This window comes from Typopeltis vanoorti, chromosome 19 (assembly GCF_054136105.1).
Source record: "Typopeltis vanoorti isolate ZY-2024b chromosome 19, IOZ_Tvanoo_1.0, whole genome shotgun sequence".
Taxonomy (NCBI): Eukaryota; Metazoa; Arthropoda; class Arachnida; order Uropygi; family Thelyphonidae; genus Typopeltis; species Typopeltis vanoorti.
This window is the reverse complement of record NC_143567.1, coordinates 12,842,266-12,863,607: the sequence shown is the minus strand read 5'-3', so window position 1 is coordinate 12,863,607 and position 21,342 is coordinate 12,842,266. Positions and strand designations below refer to the sequence as shown.

General features: G+C 35.5%; 1 protein-coding gene across 3 annotated transcripts in view; it reads left to right on the top strand.

The window, feature by feature from the left end:
* Herc4 (HECT and RLD domain containing E3 ubiquitin ligase 4) overlaps positions 1 to 21,342 on the top strand; it is a 604,012-nt gene that overhangs the window by 123,872 nt on the left and 458,798 nt on the right. For all 3 annotated transcript variants that reach the window (XM_090409674.1, XM_090409672.1, XM_090409675.1), the window contains one exon: positions 18,969 to 19,327. In XM_090409674.1, coding sequence (XP_090265800.1) covers positions 18,969 to 19,327 — 359 coding nt within the window. The remainder of the gene's footprint in view (positions 1 to 18,968; positions 19,328 to 21,342) is intronic.

Below are 21,342 nucleotides of genomic sequence, written 5' to 3'. Positions count from 1 at the left end.
TCCACCAACACTCCCAAGTCCCTGGCCTCATCAATCTCTTGGAGTACAGTTCTACCAATGTGGTATACTGCTGCTAATCTTTTCACCCCAAAATGCATAATCTTACATTTTGTCACATTAAATTGACATCCATTCTCCTTAGCCCAGAACTCCAGTCTATCTAAGTCATCCTGCAAGACTTTGACATCTTCTGCATTCTCTATTGCCCTACCCAACTTTGCATCATCAGCGAACAACTTTCGAAATATACATACACACTGTAAGTACAGTGTATGTGTGTTTGGATAAAATATCAAAATTATAGTAAAAATTAAAAAAAAAAAATAGACATGAAAAAATATTGTTTATTATTGATAAAATTATACAGTTGGGTATAATTCAAAATTACTTAAAAATGAAATCCATTCCTTGAATTGTAATTAAAGGAATAGATTTATAATTTTTGGACATTATAATTAAATCCTTTAATTGTAGTGTCCAAATATTTAAAGAGACGGAGTAAACACGATAAGCACTACGAACACTCTACTACTAGCACAAGTAGTGGAACTGCGTGACAAACAGTGCTGCATTATGCTAATAGCTCGCATCTCACTATGAAATGCATATGCTTGCGCGCGCGTAGCAATATGATACTGTGGTAAACCGCTAGCATCCTTCGCCCTCCTAAGTGCTACAAGATGGATTTTTATTATTATTTTATACAAAATAAGAGAATCTTATAGGATTGTTGATGGTAAAATTAAATATTACAAGCAAATATAAATAAATTAATAAATATATTTATATATCGAGAAATTTTGGGGGTGCTGCAGTTCCGCAGTGCTTATGCACGAGCCGCCCCTGGTGTCCGCTATGTACATATGATTCCTATAATTTAAAATTACTTTGGCAATAATTACACCAAAAAGGAAATAGAAATTTTTTTTTTTTTTCAATCACTCTTGAATGATTTAAAAAATTTAATTCAGTTATGGATTACCAACAAAAACTACTGTACTATAGCATTGCTAAGCTTTACTCCTCCTATAATTTTTTTCTAATAGAAGTATTATATTGATTAGAGCTGAATTTTTGATTATTGATCCCCCAGGATTATTGAAACAACTGTCTTGTTATCAACTGACAACTGACAAAATTACTTTGTTCAAAGAATTCAAAGAGTAGTTTATTTTCTGTGAAAATCAATGAGTGCTTAAAAAGTAATCTTTACATAAATTTGACATGCCAGTCCATTTATGGTTTATGTACCCTAGACATAATTATGTTTTAGATTAAAGTTGCCAAGGAATTATATTCTTGGTTTATCCTTTATCCAAGTGTAAGCAAATTTTTCTTGTGAAGTATCTTCACGACTAAGCTTACTTGTATATACAAAGTACTGAAAAGTCATGATAATCACCATGAAGGAATTGAGGTAGAACCATGTAACTTACACATTATTCTACATATTCCCCAAGAAGTGTTATACACTTGTTACAATACTGCTCCATCATTTGCAATCCTTTGAGAAAAAAAGCTTTCAGTTGTTGCACAAACTAGTCCTCAGCCTGCAGATATGACTTCATCATCTTTGGTAAATTTTGTTCCTTTTGAGCATTTCTTTAAATTTGGGAATAGGAAATAGTCACATAGGGCCAGGTCTGGTGAATAGGGTGGGTGAGGCAGACATTGAAAGCTCGAGTTACGTATTGTCTGTTGAGTTTCATGAGTAGTGTAAGCAGGTGTGTTCTCCTGCAAAAGCAATACACACTGCTGCTCAGTTTCCTGTGCCATTTTTCTTTCAGTACTTACTTCAATTCCTTCAGAGCTGTTGAATAAATTGCTGTTATAACAATTTCAGCTTTTTTTTTTTTTTTTTGAAGTACTTGGTAGCGATTACACCATCAATATTCCAAAAGACAATGGCAAGAATCTTCCTTGCTGACTTTTGGATTCGGAATTTCTTTGGACATGGAGAACCTTTGTGTCTCCACTTTATTGACTGTCGTTTGGTCTCTGGGTCATAGCGATGAAGCCATGTTTCTTCAACAATCGCAATATGAGCAAAAAGTTTGCACCTGATTTCTCAAAATGACTCGAAAATACCTTGAGATGACAGCACACATTCTCTTTTGTTTGGCATCAAAACATTTGGGCACCCACTTAGCTGAGGACTTCTGCATGTCCATATGTTGGTGGATGATGAGCCCAGCTCGTCTCTTGGATGTCCTGAAGATACTTCAGGTGCAAACTTTGTTTGCTTACGCTCAGATAAAGGATTAAACTAAATTTATTATAGTCTAACCAAGTGGAAAAAAACTTCCAGCATCTTTCTCTAACACCAGAGTAATTTAATAAGGTGGTACATCTTTTGGCAACTCGTATAGGTAAATATGACTTCTCCATTGCTTCTACCTTAGTATCACCACTTCTGGGGTCTGGCTCCCACTGACTAGACCTCAATAAAGGTCAAAACCGGTCTGGGTAGTGGCCCTTCCCTTAATGCATAGCATTATACATGTCCACAAGGAGACGTTCTTTGCATTATGGGCGATACTGAGACAAGGAGTGATGAGAGCTTGATCCACCTTTACCACGAGTTGCCTCAGTCCTGAAGATACTTTAGGCGCAAACTTTGCTTGCTTACACTTGGATAAAGGATTAAGCTAAATTTATTATAATTTCTTGGATATTGTCAGTCTTTGCAATGCTTTTGGCTGGTATTCATCTATGATCAAGGATCATGGCATGGACTGCATTGCTGTTTTCAGGTGTGATCACTGTGGAAGGTCTTTCTGACATGTGATCATCTGTTGTCTTAGGATGCCCAGTTTTATACTTGGCCACCTCTGGCAACTGTCAGATATGCTGGGCACAGTCTCCTAAAGTCTCGCACAAAGTTGGGTGAATTTCAGTTGTGGACTTTTCTTGCAGCATAAAAAACTTGATGATGACCTTCCACCTGTGTCTTCGAATTTCTTCAGAAAACTCCTGACATGTCTTCTTCTATATCCTAAAAGAAAAAGAACAAATTATTACAATTTGATGAAACATGGGGGTTTAAAGGGTTTTGAGATATGCTCTTTCTTGTGGTTATATCAGTTGCTGTAATGTCATTTTTGTTCTAAGTGTTTATCAGAATTTTTTAACTCTCCCTTGTAAAGGCTAATGAGTTCACATTAATTGCCTTAGTATCCCATAATGCAAACCACACATCCTTTTGGATGTGTGGTTTGCATTATGGAATACTAAACATAATTATTGAAAAAACTTTCAATAATTATGTTTTGCCTAATTTTACCACTGCGTTTGGTTTGATTGAACTAAAAATTGAAGCAAATCCACAAATTTCAATGCATTCAAAATATCAGATCTCATTAAAGTCGATCTGATAGTGCATAATTATTCATATCAGTTTGAATCATTTGGACATATTTTGCCAATAAAAGAGATCTAATCTTTTTTATTCTAATTTCTGCAGTTCTAAAACTGAACTTCTTGGACCTCATATTGTGTTCATCCTAAATCTTAAATTTCACTAAATTTTTTATCCAGCATAAATATTTTTGAAATGTTAAGTTTACTAAAAGGTTAAAAGATGCCTAAGAAGTAGGTCACTGTCACATGAGATGTTTGTAGTATTGTAAAATCTCATATAGAAAAAAAAATAGAAATATTTTTTCTATGTCGATTTTACATGAGCAATTAAACTATATATTATACTTATAAATAAAAGATTGTATAACTCATTGTACTGAGATAAATGTTGTAACTAAATGTTAAAATATTTGAATAAGAACCACTAGATTTGTAACTAAAATTAAGCTCGGACAGGATTAGGCTAGGAGACCTAAGGCTAGCAACAGTTGCAAAGGTCACTGGATTATGAGTTTTCATGCCAAAATCCAGCGATAGCATGGATGAAGGAGGAAACCCTCCAGTAAATCCTCTAAAGGGGACTTTAGAGAAGAAGAGCCAAGGTCAGGAGAATGATATAAAGGACAGAAATTGAGTGACTAGGGGGCTCTCGTTTCAAAGTTTATTTCTGTGGCTAGCCTTTCCGAGGACTGGGAGAGTTGCATTCCTGCGAGCAGCAATTCTGATGAAAATGGGAAGTTCGCTAATAGCAGAGACGGCCTTTTCAAGATATCCCACCGTGAGATTCCCTGATGATGCACTTGTGTGCTGAATTATTGCAGCCGTATCCTAGTGCCCAATCGAAAGTTAGTTAGCTGGAAGGAAGCAGAACATGCCCATAATTCTTGTGAATCTGTGACTGTGTAATAGACTAGAAAAATTGTAAGCAGAATGTTTCATGTAATATCATAGATTGTGAAGTTCAAATGACAAATGTTGGTTGTGTTATCTAGTCGCATAGAAGGTGTTAGAAAGAATCGGAAAGTCCTATTTTAGTTTGAGTGTGAATAGTAGAATACAGAGATCTACAGATTTGCCGATGATATGTAATGCTAAGAGTGAATGTGGTTTAAGTTTTGTCTTTTATTGTTTAAACGTGAGAGAAGTTTAAGTGTGTTAAGTTTCATCCAAGTGTCTGAAAAGCTAATGTGTAATTATGATTTCTTTGTCTTAAAAATTAAGCAAAATGCGTGACAAGCATTGTGTCCAGTGTACTCTTGTTGTCTTAGAACCAGACACATGATATGTGTTGTATGAATGTTGTATATAATTTGTCTTGGTAAGAATAAACAAGAATAAAAATTATTTTGTTAATAGCTTGCCTGATCTTGTTTAGCCAATGCACTTCTCATAAAAATTATCGAACCTATGTGACCTAAGAGTAGTAATAGCCACGATTGACTGATTAATTAATAGGAGTTGCTTGAGATAGAATTAAATTCCGAGTTATTTTTGTGCTTAGCTGAATATTTCTCTTGTATGTAAGGGAAGGGACAGCAATTCTTTTATGTGATCCTTAATGGTGCAGTTGATAAAAATAATAAATTTTTAAGGATCAATACAAGTGAAATACGGCAAAGTAGATTAAGGACTTAGCTCCAGCCAGAGACTTTTCCTAAGTCTACAATTTAAGCATGTGCAAGAGCATATTTACAGCCTATAGAGGAGGAGGGGGGGGGTAAAACTAAGTTAAAGACTAGAGGATTAAGATTAATTGCGAGTTTTATGTGTGAATTAGAAATTGAAGTCTATAGACAGTTTGAACTAGCTCAAGCAACTACAATATAAAATAAATAAGAAAAATATTACAATGACACAGTAGACATCCATTCGTTAAAAACAAAGAAATAAATGATAAGAAATATAAAAAAAATATTACAGTATGCACTTTATCTATATATGCAGTTTTGCACCATCTGGAAGTCACTATTCCACAGAGAAAAAGAAGTTTCTTTACATCTTCAATTTTATAAAGCCTAATGCTGTAAAGTTAAATTTAAAAAATATATATATATTTTAAAAGTATAATCATAACATTTTATAAAATATATCAGGTAAATCAATTATGATAAAATGACATATGCATTTAACAAGAGATAAAAATGTTTGTTTTATTTTTGTAAACATCGACATGTTAACATTGTGGTTTCCATGTTAGAGCAATTTAAGTCAATGCTCTCAGCATACTGAAAATAAATCATGAACACACAATGACAATTTAATACAATTTAATAAATGACAATTTAACACAATTAACAATTTAACACAAATAACAATTTAACACAATTACAGTATGCACTTTATCTATATATGCAGTTTTGCACCATCTGGAAGTCACTATTCCACAGAGAAAAAGAAGTTTCTTTACATCTTCAATTTTATAAAGCCTAATGCTGTAAAGTTAAATTTAAAAAATATATATATATTTTAAAAGTATAATCATAACATTTTATAAAATATATCAGGTAAATCAATTATGATAAAATGACATATGCATTTAACAAGAGATAAAAATGTTTGTTTTATTTTTGTAAACATCGACATGTTAACATTGTGGTTTCCATGTTAGAGCAATTTAAGTCAATGCTCTCAGCATACTGAAAATAAATCATGAACACACAATGACAATTTAATACAATTTAATAAATGACAATTTAACACAATTAAATTGTCATTTATTTGCTTATACAGTTGACTCTTATTGCTCTGCTATAGCAAACTGCAGAAAAGTATTGCACATGTATGCTAAAAGAAATTCACTGGAGTAAACTACTATAACAAGCTATTCTTGTGGTTCCTACAAGTTTACTATTGTAATAGGCTAAAATATGAACAAAGTCAAGAATATGGTTCATTGACATATGTAATATGCTTACCTCTGAGGAAAAAAGTATTTTCTTTTTAAGTATTTAACAAAAAATTATTTTATTTTAGAATTAGAAGAACAATGGGACAACATTGTCCTCTTTAATTGGAAAAGATCCCGAGTTCAATTCTCATCATGACAACTGGAATATTTATTTGGGAATTTTAGGTGAAAGTGAGTTATCCTATCTCATACAGGGGTTAGTTTTTTTCAGAAACTCCAGTTTTTCATCCTGCATACAGGCAAATTGGCCAAAGAACTCACACAAGTTACAAACAAATATTGGTGAGTGGCATTGTGTGTTGATGGTGGCTAGTGTCTTGTGTACAGATGGAGGATTAAGTAGTGGAGATAGTGGGTGTGGGCCCTCCCTCTCTTGTAGGTGACATGTAGTAGTAATAATAATAATTATATTTTTGATATTTCATTTATTATTTACTTTATGTATACCTCTTGAACTCTCTGTGACTTAAATATACAGTAATCTCATTTGCTCAACACTTATTTTTAACTGGCTTAACTGGCACTAGCTATCTCCTCCTCATATGGGCTGTCATGAGGAACTGCAATTAAAAAATAAGCATTTTGTTATTGTATCTCCAAGATAGTCCAACAGCAGTATCTGATAACTGATGTAGCCAGTTATCAGGATAGCCAGTTTCATGGGTGGGCACTCTGTGCCATCACTCAGGGCTGCACACACACAGGAACCTGCACTTGGTATAGAACATTAATTATTATTATTATTATTATTGCATAACACCTCCAGAGAGTCCAAAGACTCATCGAGGCAAGGTACCTACTCTACAACTCTCTGTCTCCACCACTCCACCAACCGCAACTACCTCCATCATCTACACCAGGCCTGCACAACTTGATTGTCTTCGAGGGCCAAACCCAACTTGGACCACCTGACCAAGGGCCAGATCACTTCGGACCTTGAATCTTAGACTAGTCCACTGCAGCTAAACTTACGTAAATTTGTTAGTACGTCTACAGTAAATACTAATTAATATGCATATTTAAATTTTTTAGAGTTACAATTAAAATTATAATCAAAATTATTTACAAACAGATATAACTGCAAAATTTCTCAATATAAACCACTTAAACATAAATACATAGTTTACTAATAATTTCACTGAGAATATCACACTTATTCTCAGTGAAATATCAGTGACTGAATGTCGCATTGTGACATTCAGAATGTCATAATGTGACACATTGCATTTCTTTGTTGCCAACATTTTTCAAAGTTTGGTGTCATGTTTGAAGTGGCCATTCTTAATATGGCCTCTAAATTGATATCACATAAAGATGAATGCTCTTTGTTTTTGTTCAAGTTCATGACCTAAAATATTTGTTCACAAGTATATGTGCTCCCAAACTTACAAAATACATACTGGTAGGCAGTATCTAACAAACTTTTAAATTTATCCTGATCCAGAATAGAATAAAACTCTTGTAAAGTACTCTCCCTATGCTTGACCCGATAGGTTTCAGAACACTGGAGATCAATAACTTCCATCTGGAGTTCGACAGAAAATGGATCCTCAATCACTTTTATGTGGACTTCGTCTTCATTACTCAGTGGCATTATTTTCTGAAACTCCTCACTTAGAAGTGATATGTGCTTCTTATATTTTCCACCCACCATTGAATGATATTCTAATGGAATATTCTGTTGACAAGTTAAGAAATGTGACATATCCCCCTTAGCAAGTTGATTTTCAAACAAACTTAATTTCATTTTGAATGCCTTTATAAGAGATATTAACCGAAAAACAAACTTATTTTTTCCTTGAAGCTGTAAGTTAAGGTCATTCAAGTGACCCATAATGTCACACAAGAAAAATAAATCTTGATTCCATTCTTCATCCATTATTTCTGGAAATTTTTCCATATCTTATTGAGATTCCAAAAATTCAACTAGTTCATTTTATTAGAGCGACAAAGCATGACAACACTTTACTGCGGCTCAACCAATGTACATCAATGTGTATGGTAGATCCCCGTTCCTGACATCATTTTCTTCTAGAAACACCTGAAACATTCTGTGTTTCAAACTCTGAGCTTGAATATAGTTGACCAGAGCAAATACTACTTTAATCACATGATCAAACTGCAAAACCTTTGAACATAACACCTGTTGATGAATTAGGCAGTGAAATTTTGTCAATGGTTTAACTGCATACTGTTCAATAAACGTTACAGCACCAACATTTTTTCCACACATAGATGGGGCACCATCAATGCAAACTGCTACTAAATTCTTGAAATTTAAGGATAGTTTTTCAAGTTACATCTTTACATTTTCTGCAATCTCCTTTCCTGTTGTTCTTCCTTTCATTGAACACAAACCAGCAAGCTCCTCTGTCATCTCAAAATTCTTATTAATGCCTCTTACATATATTAAAAGCTGTGCAGTAACTTCCACATCAGTACTTTCATCCATAGCAAGCGAATAATAGACAAATTCACTAGCCAATTTTTGCAGGTTATCTTTAAGATCCTCGGCAATATCAGCCACCTGGCGCTGAACAGTCATACGAGAAAAACTGATATTTTCAAAATTATTTTTCTTATCAGGGCAAAATTTGGAAACGGCAATCATCAGACACTTTTTTATGAACTCTCCCTCAGTAAATGATTTGCCAGCACAAACTATTTCTTTTGATATTTTTAAGCTTACCTTTGTGACAACTTCATTTGCAGATGTCATCACTGTTTAAAGGCTTGTTGCTCACCACTAAGGACTTTCAGTAACTTTGCTGTTTTTATTTGCTTTTCACTTGCATCCAACTTGCCAAGGTTAGGATGTTTCGATTCAAAATGACATCTCAGTCAATTTGAATACACGCTATTTGTCAATCAATGCACACTATTTTGTCCTTAAACAACGTAAAAAAACATTAGTTTGTCCACTCAGGGTTAAATGTTCGATGAATCTATTTTACACTTTTTACTTAAGCTCATGTCGAGATTGACAATATTAATTACAAAAAACTAATGATGAAAAAGTCACAGTAATGTAATGTATTGCTCCAGCTACAACCACCCACTACACTGCCAAAGCCAGTCAAGGTAAAGGCCAACTTTGTATAATGCGATTCGTTCTCATTCGTAGACATCAGGTCGTTATCACAGAGATGTAACTTTGAATTTCCCTGCAGCGACTAGCGCTAACAAAACCTCAAAGCGATAGTAATAATTTGTTATTAAATACAACAGTGGGAATAACTCCAAATGAAATTTATTGTTGAGTTGAAAGAAACATGATTGTAACATTAATTGCATGAACGTAAACATGTCTTAAGCAGAATCTTGGTAAAAATTTAATTCAATGCTAGGAAAAATCGTCTAATTTCATATTCCTCGGTATGATTAAATAATTTCAATCATGTAGATGGGCCAAAATAAATAGCATTGTGGGCTGCATGTGGCCCATGGGCCATATGTTGTGCAGGCCTGATCTACACTAACAACATCTACTGCTAACCCCCACCACTGGTATTTTCACAAACAAACATCCATGCCCATGGCTGGATTTGAACCTGCAGCCTTTTGGCTGGAGAGTGGATATGCTAGCCACTCGGCCAACCAGGCTGGCAATATGAAATTAAAATGAAATAGTAATTTCATATGCTAGCTAGCTAGCAGCTGACGCCTTTTCATTCCCGTATATGGAGAGTAAGCGAGGCCATTTAGCCCTATCTAACTTTTGGAGACTGAGTGGGCAGTTCAATCTCCACTGGTACCAATCAGAGATAGATGGCCCAAGGCTATCATTAATTAAGCGGTACATAGTGAAGAGAGACGGCTCAAATGTGCCGCCATCTCGTGGTCCCTAACACAATATATTTAATGTCTGAAATAATGTGGGTTCTACGGTCGATTTTCTTGAGTTTACGGGATGAAAAACCCGAGTTTCCGGGAGGAAAAACCTGCTTGCCCATGCCAGAGATCGACTAACTCGGGAACCGGTCGAAAAAAGCTTAGAAAAATTTCCTCTAGTCGCCGACTAGACTCGAAACCAAGGCTTCCTTCATGCGGACAAGCGCCGTGGTGTGCAAACGCCACATCCACTGAGCTACACATTTATATTGCCATTATTAATATGAAAAATTCATGAATTCCATTATATTAAATTAGGAGATTTGTGTGGTGGCAGTTCGGGTCAGAGTGACACAACAGTGAAGATATAACAAGAGCTCACAGGCTTGCATTGTCAGTCACCAGGCATTTATCTAGATCACCACTGCACTATATGCATATCTTCTTGTGAAAAATTATTTAGGATCTTGTATTTGTCAAGAATAATAAAATTTGTTAACTAAAAATAGCCAAATAATTTTGGCTATTTTTAGCCAAAATTTTTTGGCTAAAAATATTTGGCTAATAAATATGGCACCACACAAATCTCCTGATGATATATCCAAAATGAAATACAGGAATACTTCGATTATCGTGGTTTCAATTATCGCGATTCTCATTTTATCGCAGTTTGTAATTTGATACCAGAATTCCAATTATTGCGCTCCAAATTCAAATTATCGCGGCTGTGAGATGCAGCCCACTACATATGCAACCAGTTTGAGTCGCCACTCTCCAAGTATCGCTCTCTTATAGCAGTTCGTTTTTATCTGACGGTGCCTGCTCACCAGTAACTGTCCACCTTTGCCTGAAGTATATGTGGATATTTATTTCTCTTCTTATTTACCCCTACAATGAATGCTAAAAGAAACAAGGATGATATCAAGTCTACAGCTATCAAGAAGAAACATAAAGTCATCAGCTTAGAAGATAAGTTGCATATGATAAATAAGTATGAAGCAGGCATAACCAAAGCCAAAATTGCAAGAGAGTATGGTCTAAATGAATCAACTGTTCGCCATATTTTAGACCACGCTGCAAACTATAAGCAACTAGGAGAAAGTGCATCGACCTCGTCTGGGTCCAAGACTACAAAAAACAGAAGCCATTTTATGATTGAAATGGAAACGCTATTGTCAGTGCAGATAGAAGATTGTAACCAAAAGAGAATTCCTCTTAGTCAAATGACTATAAAAACAAAAGCATTGAATTTGTTTGAAACTTTAAAAAGAAAACAATTAGAAAGCGAAAATGATTCGGCATCAGTAGTGGAAGAAACTTCCTCTGCAAGTTCAGGGTGGTTTGATCGGTTCAAAAAGCGATCGAGCATTCATAGTGTTCGTGCACAAGGTGAAATTGCAAGTGCCGATGAAAAAGCAGCAGCTAGTTTTCGTGGTGAATTGCAACAGATTATTGAAGAAGGAAAATATATATCAATGATCAGATATTTAATGCTGACGAAACAGGCTTATTATGGAAAAAAATGCACACTAAAACATTTTTAGCAAAAAATGAAAAACAGCCTGGCTACAAGGTTTCGAAGGAGCATTTAACACTTTTACTATATGGCAATGCTTCTGGAGATTACAAGATGAAGCCTCTCTTTATTTATCGTTCACAAAATCCTTGCCCACGTAGAAGTTTAGATAAAAATTTTTTCCCTGCTTATTTGAAATTCAATAGAAAAGCTTGGATGACAAAAACTATTTTTGAGGATTGGTTTAAAAACTATTTTTGTCCTGAAGCTGAAAGGTACTTTAAGTCATTAAATCTTGATTTTAAAATCTTGATATTAGGTAATGCACCTAGTCATCCAACAGCAGTGAATGATTTGTGCGAAAATGTAAAAGTTATTTATTTACAACCTAATACCACTTCCATCATCCAGCCAATGGATCAAGGTTTAATCGCATCCTTTAAGGCATATTACCTATGAAGAACTTTTTCACAAGCTATAGGAAAGACTACAGGAGATGAGGCTATGACTTTGACAGAATTCTAGAAGGCATTTAATATCAAAAATTGCATTGAGAATGTCAAGGAAGCATGGAGTGAAGTAACATCTAGCAACCTGACAACAGCATGGCAAAAGATTATTCTTCATTTTGAAGGTTTATTTTTCACTTGGTTAGACTATAATAAATTTAATTTAATCCTTTATCCAAGTGTGAACAAACAACGTTTGCACTTGAAAATATCTTCAGGAGTGGGGTAAGTTAGTACAACACTGGGCAACTCATAGCAAAGGGGGACCAAGCTAACATCACTCCTATCTCGGTATCTCTCATAATGCAAAACACATCTCCTTGTGGATATTTATGGTAGTACAACACCGGGCAACTCATCCAGTCCTGAAGATATTTTCAGCCGCAAACAAAGTTTGCTCACACTTGGATAAAGGATTAAACTAAATTTATTATAGTCTAACCAAGTTATAAATAAACCTTCAACATCTTTCTCTAAATCCAGGGTAATTTAATAAAAAGGTGGCACACCTTTTGGCAACTCCTATAGGTAAAGATGACCTCGCCATTGCTTCTGCCTGGGCAACTCGTTGCAAAGGTGGAGCAAGCTTACAACACTCCTATCTCAGTTGCCTGGTGTTGTACTACCTTATCCCAGTCCTGAAGATACTTTCAGGTGCAAACTTTGTTTGTTTACACTTGGATAAAGGATTAAACTAAATTTGTTATAGTCTAACCAAGTGAAAAATGAACTTTCAACATCTTTCTCTAAATCCAGAGTAATTTAATAAAAAGGGTGGCACACCTTTTGGCAACTCCTATAGGTAGAGATGACCTTGCTATTGCTTCTGCCTGGTATCTCCACATCTGGGCCTGACTCCCACTGAAGAGACTTCAATAAAGGTCGAAACTAGTCTGGGTAGTGGCCCCTTCCCTTTATGCATAACATTATACATATCCGCAAGGAGATGCGTTTTGCATTATGGGAGATACTGAGATGGGGTGATGTAAGCTTGCTCCACCTTTGCAACGAGTTGCCCGGTGTTGTACTACCTTACCCCAGTCCTGAAGATACTTTCAGGCGCAAACTTTGTTTGCTCACACTTGGTTAAAGGATTAAGCTAAATTTAATATATACAATTTAATACATATATACCAGAATGCAACAAGTAATATACAATTAAATAATCTAAAAGTAAAAATTAAAATAAACAGAGGAATATCACCTTGTCTTATTGGAATATCACAATGTCATCAATAGTATTTAATGGTTGCCTACAAGAAATATTTAAAAATCTAAATTGGGGAAAAAATAGGTATCAGAATAAATGGTTAATATATAAGCAATTTATGATTTGCATGTGACATTGTTCTATTTTCCAAAATGTCTGAAGACCTAAAAGAAATTATTGAAGAATTAAGCACAGAAAGCAACAAGTCTGGTCTCAACATAAATATTGATAAAAACTAAAATAATGTACAACAAAAATACAAACCACAACCAAAAGATTGAAATAAATCATAGAATATAACTAAATTCAAATATCTAGGTTAAATAATTAACATAGATAGAAATTGAGAACATGAAATAAAACAAAGAATAACCCAAAGATGGAGACAGTTTGGAAAATACAATAATTTTTTTTAAAGAAAACATTCCTATCTGTCTAAAAAGAAAAGCATATGAATTATGCATCATGCCAACAATGATATATGGAACAGAAACTTGAAGCATTGCAAGAAGACTGGATAACAAATTAGGAGCTGCAAGGAGAAACATGGAAAGATCGATTTTAGACTTAAAAAGAATAAAGTAAAAAACATAGATATCAGGAAAAAAAAACAGAATTAAAAGACATCATTAAAGAAATAAAAATGAAAAAAAATGGAGGTTGCTTAAGGGTCAAAGCTGTATAACAGAGGAGACCTCCATATAGCCTTTAAAGGAATGCGAAGAACTGACCAGGGCTTTTGACCTAATGTCCAATCCTCACCTTCTCGTGGTGCACCCTGTTGGGTATCTACTTGCATACTAAACGAATGAGGATGGGGTGGCAATTTGGGAATTAGGCGACCAAATTGTATTCTTATTGGCTTAAACCAAATTATAAAATGATGGTACAGCATGACAAAATTTCATGACGGCTGGGGCTTCCCCTGGTTAAACAAGGCCCCTGTTGTTTTCACCAGGGAACCAGGGTGAACAGTGAAAAGTCAGCTACTGGAACAAATCTGAAAAAACACCCCAACTCAACATCACCAGAGTTAAAGATCGGTACTATCAACAAAAGAAGCTTGAATGGCAAAGAAATGGACCTAGATGAAGAATTAAATAAGTACCAGATCGACATAATAGGGGTGACTGAAACAAAAAAGACAAAAACTGGTGAGATCTTTCTGAGCAATAAATACAAAATGTTATATTCAGGAAATGTATTCAACACACCATAGTATTCAACACAAAATATGAGGCTAATCTTCTTGAATGGCAGGCAGTCTCAAGTGGAGTAATGTGGGCAAATATGAGAATGGGGAACTGGACAATGAGACTTATTTGTGCCTATGGTTCCACAGAAGGTTCTACTAAGGTAGAAGTGGAGGAATTTTTTTGAGGCCTTAGAAAAAGCAACTGACAATAAAAAAGGGAAAGTTGGTCCTTGTTGGGGATCTAAATAGCAGAATAGGAAATAATTGTGAGACATACAGAAATATTTTGGGAAAATTTGGAGAAAAGAGCAAAGCTAATAATAATGGCAAATATCTGTTGGATTTCTGCTCAGGACATGGACTGGTTATTATTAACACCATGTTCCAACAATAATAATGTGCACAAATTCACATGGAGAGAAGAGGCAAGGAATAAGAAAAGTCTCATTGACTATGTTATTGTTGGTAGTGATGTTTTCTCCCTGGTGCAGGACACCAGAGTGTATAGAGGATTTGAAATTAGAAGTGATCACTATTTAGTATTGAGCAGGATAAAATTGAATTTCATACTTGAAAAGAATAACATGTAAGAAAGTTTTAAAGTGAATAAAAGTTGAGCAGCTCTCAGATTTGAACTGTAGACTAAAATACACAAAGATTATTGAAGAAAAAATGAAAGAGTTTGAGAACAGGAACCAAACCTTGGAGATTCAGTGGCAAGCCTTGATTGTTCAGCTAGAGAGGCATGTGGTGAAGTTGTCTGCACGGATAGAAAAATTAGAACTCCATGATGGACACAGCAAGTTAAAGAGCAGTGAAGGAAAAGAAGAAACCATATCAGAGAAAAGTTCCTGGCAAATAAGTCAGCTTGTGCTCTTAGAGAATACAGAGACAAATGTAAGAAAGCTAAACATTGTGTAAAACTAACTAAACAAAAGTCATGGGAGGACTTTGGCAAGAATATAGAAAATAAATATCAAGAATGTTGCAAAATATTTTGGAGGTTATTGAAGAAGCTTAAGAATGGAGGAAAGAGTGCTGTAAAAGGAGTTAGAGATGATAAAAGTGACATGAAAACTGGAGAAAAAGATATCCTTGAAGTATGGAATAATTACTTTAAAAAACTTCTAAATGAAACAAGCAGTGATAGCACAGATTCCTGACTGTATGCCTGTTGAGTGGTAAAAAACACTCAATAGGCATACAGTCAGAATACATATCCATACTTGAAGTAGAAAAAGCCATCAAAGGCCTGAAAGGTGGAAAGGCAGCAGGAGTAGATGATATTCGACCAGAAATGCTGAAGTATGGTGGTATAAGAGTCTTACAGTGGTTGCACTGCATAGTTCAGAAAGCCTGGACAAAAGGATGAATTCCCAATGATTGGAATAGAGCTCTCATAGTACCCATATATAAAAAGGGAAATAAAACCGAATGTGAGAATTACAGAGGTATTTCCCTACTGAGTGTTCCTCAAGTATACTTGAGAAACAGTTGAGAAGAATTGTGGAAGAAAAGCTTGGTGAAGCTGGATTCAGGCCAAATAGAGGCTGTCAGGATCAGATCTTCACTTTATGACAAATAGTCGAGAAAGCATGGGAATATAACAAAGATCTGTATTTAAGTTTTGTCGATTTGGAATAGGCATATGATAAAGTACCAAGAGAGAAGCTACTCAATATGCTACAGTTATATGGTGTCAGTGGAGCATTATATCAAGCAATACTTAATCTTTATTTGAGTTGTAAGTCAGCAGTTAGAATTGAAGGGAGTACAGGAAGATGGTTTAATGTTAAATCTGGTGTGAGAGAAGGATGTACATTATCCCCTCTGTTATTCATTATCTATATGGATCACATTATGAAGGAAAGTGGTATTAAACATGATATCAAAATTAGAGATGTTAATGTCAGTTCTTTGCTTTATGCAGATGATGTTATACTGCTAAATAAATCCACTACAAGTCTGCAAGATTGTCTCACTAAATAGAATAACTTGTAATAGATATGGTATGAAGGTGTGCATTAAAAAGACAAAGACAATGAAAATAGGCAGAATCATTGAAAATGTCAACTGTGTTGTGAATGGAGAACCTGTTGAACAAGTAAAACATTTCAGCTACTTAGGCACGACTTTTAGTGAAGATGGTAAATTATATATAGAAATAGACAACAGAATCAGCAAAGCAGGTATGGTGGGAAGTCAATTGAATAAATTCATATAGAATAAGAGAGAAATTAGTGAGAACACTAAATTAGCTGTATACAAGACAGTGTTCAAACCAGTTTTAACTTATGGATCTGAGAGTTGGGTCAAAAGTAAAACACTTGACCAAAGACTAGAGACGGCAGATATGATAGTCCTGAGAAAGATTGTAGTCCTGAACAGATGACATCAATGGCAATATCATATTAAAAACGAGGATATTAGGAAAGTACTTGACATTGTCAGCATCCAGGAATGCGCTAGCAGAGCTAATCTCAGGTGGTATGGCCATTTAAACAGAATGGGTGAAGAAAGATTAGCAAAACAAGTGTTCTCTGCTAGGTTGGCAGTGAAACGACCCAGAGGAAGACCAAGATATAGGTGGGTTGATACGGTACAAAGTGCGTTAGACGATAGAAATATAAGATCTGATAATGTTGGAGTCTTGACAAGTAACAGACTGATTTGGAGGAAAATTGTAGATAGGAAGTTAGTAGTGATGTAATTTTTTTCATGTAGTACTATCATATCCTGTACACCCCTTGAGGGTACATGATAGGAATTTGATGATGATGATGATGAAAAATGGACATAGGCAAGACAGGGAGACAACCACTGGACAAAAATTTGTACAGAATGGCAAGCATGAGAAGGTTCAAGAAGACCTAGCAGGCCATCAGCAAGGTAGAGAGATGAAGTATTCAATGGGAAATTACTTGAGGTTATGGGACAAAGACAGAGAAATGTGGAAAAATATGGAGGAGATCATTGTCCAGCAGTGGATGGATAATGATCGATGATGATAGTTTGTCAAGAATGCCATAATTTGCAGTTATATCGATTGTAAAAAAAGTAGCTGAAATTTTAATTTTTAGAACTTACTGATTTTGCCAAGAAACAGGTATAACCTCTTTGCAGACTGTGCATTTTTGCATCTATAAATTATTTTTTTATCCAAAATGTAATATGAATGTGTGTACACTGATAAGAAAAAATGTGTTTTTTTTTATCCACAAAATTTCTAGCCCCCCCCCCCCCCAAGAATTTGGGGTTCTGCATTTGTATCTAGCACAGGGCTCAACAAAATATAGAGCCAATCCCTGAGTGGTTAAACTGCTTGTCACACGAGTGTCTGGATAATTTAGAGATCACTGTAATTACGATTCATTAATGTGCTGTTCTTGCACAGCCTGTGAATAAAATATTGTATATAACATGTATATTTGATGTGAATCCCACTCATGAAATGCTGTTAGCCTTTTATACATTTGTGTTAGTACCATGGATGGGTTAAGGATCAAATAAACTGGAAACCCTATTCTTATGGACCAAATATTGTACTTTTTTTAATCTGCTCAAGTAAGTAGGGTGATGACCTCATACTATCTATCTATCCCAATGGCTTTAACAGGCCTTTAAGGCCCATAACCTTCCAAGCATGCTTGGATTTCGTAACCGAAATACGAGGATAGAATGGTCACTCCTATGCCTCAAGGTATTCTTGGCTGTATCCCTGTGTGTTCAAGGGGCCGGTTTGCCTGTTTGCGGGATGAAAAACACCAGATAAACTGGCGGAAAAAACCCTGCTATCCACGCCCAAGACCGGCTAACTTGGCTATGACTGAGGAAGATCCTTCAGCTCCTCACGTCTCCGACGGGAATCGAACCTAGGACACTCCTTCCCCAGGCATATGGTTACGAAGCGCAAAGCCACTAGGCTAACCGCGCGGGATGACCTCATACTAGATGATAAAATTCACCTGGTGTGAGTTTATCACCTAAAGACATTCATAGAACTTTCATGCTCACAATATTATTTGGATCTGCACCCTGTTGGTCGTTAAGCGGAAACATCGACCACTTGATGACCCAGGCTAGTGACTCATTTGCTTTCTAAACTGTTGTCATTAATAAACAAATTGATATTAGGAAATAATATCAATTTGTTTATTAATGACAACAGTTTAATTACTTTTGTTAATTGCTCTTAGGGATTTACTACTTTTGTTACTTGCTCTTAGGGATTTACTACTTTTGTTACTTGCTCTTAGGGATTTCATAATTTTCTGTAATCTAAATTCATATTTGGATATATAAATTTGATGCTGTATATCAGACATCACACAGAGAGAAAAATATGATCCTTGGATTAGAATAATAATTATTTTAATATTATTGTTTCTTATATTTTATTATTTACGATTGTTTTATTATTATTATTTTTTGTGACATAGGTATCATACTTTAGCTTATGTTGTTGGTGGAGGACGTGTTTATGCCTTTGGTTTGGGTGGAAGTGGTCAGTTAGGCATTGGCACGACAGATAATGTTATTACTCCTCAAATTGTACATGGACCGTGGACTAATTATCCTTGTGAATTAATATCAAACCCTTCAGTTACCAACTCCTCAGGAAAGACGTCTTTGTTCACAAGTGATGCATGCAAGGAAATAGTAGGAGCACATGATTCTGATATTGGGAAAGGTGAATCACCAATGGAATTGTCACCACATGGTTCATGTGAAGATTTCTCTCTGCATAGGGACAGCATGGATGTGAATGGTGAATTATATGTAATGGAGATGGATACAGGTAAATTTTCTTCTGTTCAAAACAAAATTTTTGAACTAGTTTTTAATAACACATTTTAAGTTCTGCATTTATTTAATTACTATATTCATTTTTTAAACTTGGTGCAATTGTTTTGGACATAAAAAATTTAAATCAGGTTTTTAAATCAGGAATTTGCATTAGAACTAGTATATCTGTGGCTTCAAGCTTCATTTATGCTCCCCCATCTTTTTTTTTATTTATTATTTTTTTTTAAGTGGTTGGTATATTTTCCAAAGACTAGTTTATCAACATAATTAAAAATGAAACAAACATAAGTTTTGTGTTGTATATCTACTCTTTATTTATTTATATATTCTTATGGCAAAAGGAATACAGAACAGCTACAGGTCAATGTCCGGTCTGGAAAGCCAATCCAAGGCCTCATCTGTCACCTTGTGGATGTGCTGTAGACCACCACTGTGAAATTGGCTGCTTGGGCAGTCGTTCACAATATGAGTAATCGTCTGAGCCACGGGAGAACAATCACAATAAGAGAGGTTCTAACAGCCCCCCCATTTATGTAGTAGAGCTGGTAGAAAGGCTTAGACATTGGTTATACATGCTTATTAAATAACTTAAGGAAATTACAATATACAAAGGATATAAATTAAATTAAACTTTAATCTATATTTCCAATATTTCGGCAACATCACGTTGCCATCTTCACAGGAACTTAAAATAAAGACACATGCACGCAGGCACTACACACAGTAAATGAGGATGAAGCAGGAAGCTATTGTTTATCCTAAAAGAAAGTCCTGATGGTGCCCCCTAGCGGGCTATGCACGTATTCTTGGCCGTTGGGCTGAAGGTCTTCTGATGTAAGTCTCCCAAATTTGGGGAAGTCTCATGCAACGAAATTTGTTGAGGTTTGGCATGTTTCTTAGGGCTGAGGCTGATTCCATGAATAGCCTTTCAAATTTGAATTTACTACGGTGTATTACTGTGACTTTCTTCCACCGTATTCTGTGGCGTGAATCCAGAACATGGTCTGCAAGACCAGAGTGGCTGTACTGGTGAAACTGGATGTAGTCCTTGTGTTCTGACATTCTGATATTCGCTGTCCTGCCTGTTTGGCCAAAGTAGGATAGCTTACAGCTGCAAGAAACCTGGTATACACCAGGTAGGTCTAGGGGAAGTGGTTGGTCTTTAGCTGAGCTGATAAGGGGCATCAATTTTTTTGCCTCCCTTATGTTATAGGCCAATTAATGGTCTATAACATGAGGTCAAGTCATGTTTTTTTTAGGAATTTGATAATTTTTTCCAAGGTGCCTCAGATCTAGGGAATGGTGATGGATTTAAAGTAATCCTTGTTGTGAAGGGGGGGGGGTTTGTGGTTTAATGTTGGTGTGTGTGTACTTCTTTCCCAGACGTGGGCACAGTATTCTGCTGCAGAGAATGCGAGGGCTAGTGCAGACGACCTTAGAATTTCTGCACCACAACTCTAGGTTGTTCCAGCAAGCCTTGAAATGATATTGTTTCTCATTTTAATTTTGTTGGACAGGTTGGTGATGTGTCTTTTATAGGTATGTGGTAAGTTGTTCATGTTAAAAAGTAAAGCGGATAACCCAGAGTCCTGAGGGAGATCTTTCTGTTGGAGAGAGAATGGATTCAAAAAGCTGGAAAATTTTTTTGCACCTTATAATATTTCCTAGCTTTAGGAGGAGGCCCCTGATCCAGACTGTGTCATAAGCTGATGTTAGGTCAATAAAAGTGGCTCCAGATTTAAGTTTCTTTTGGAAGCCTGCTTCAATCTGTGTTGTTATTGCCAGGACCTGGTCACATCAACTTCATCCCTGCCTGAAGCCCGCTTGTTCAGTCGGGAATGTTCTTTTGATGAGTGGTGAAATTCTTTTAAGGAGAATTCTTTCAAAGAACTTAAAGGTGGAGCAAAGCAAGGAGATAGGTTGTAGATTTTTCACATCATTTGGATCTTTCCCTGGTTTGGGAATGGCAATTATTTTAGCTTCCCACCACAGATTTGGTAGTTTACC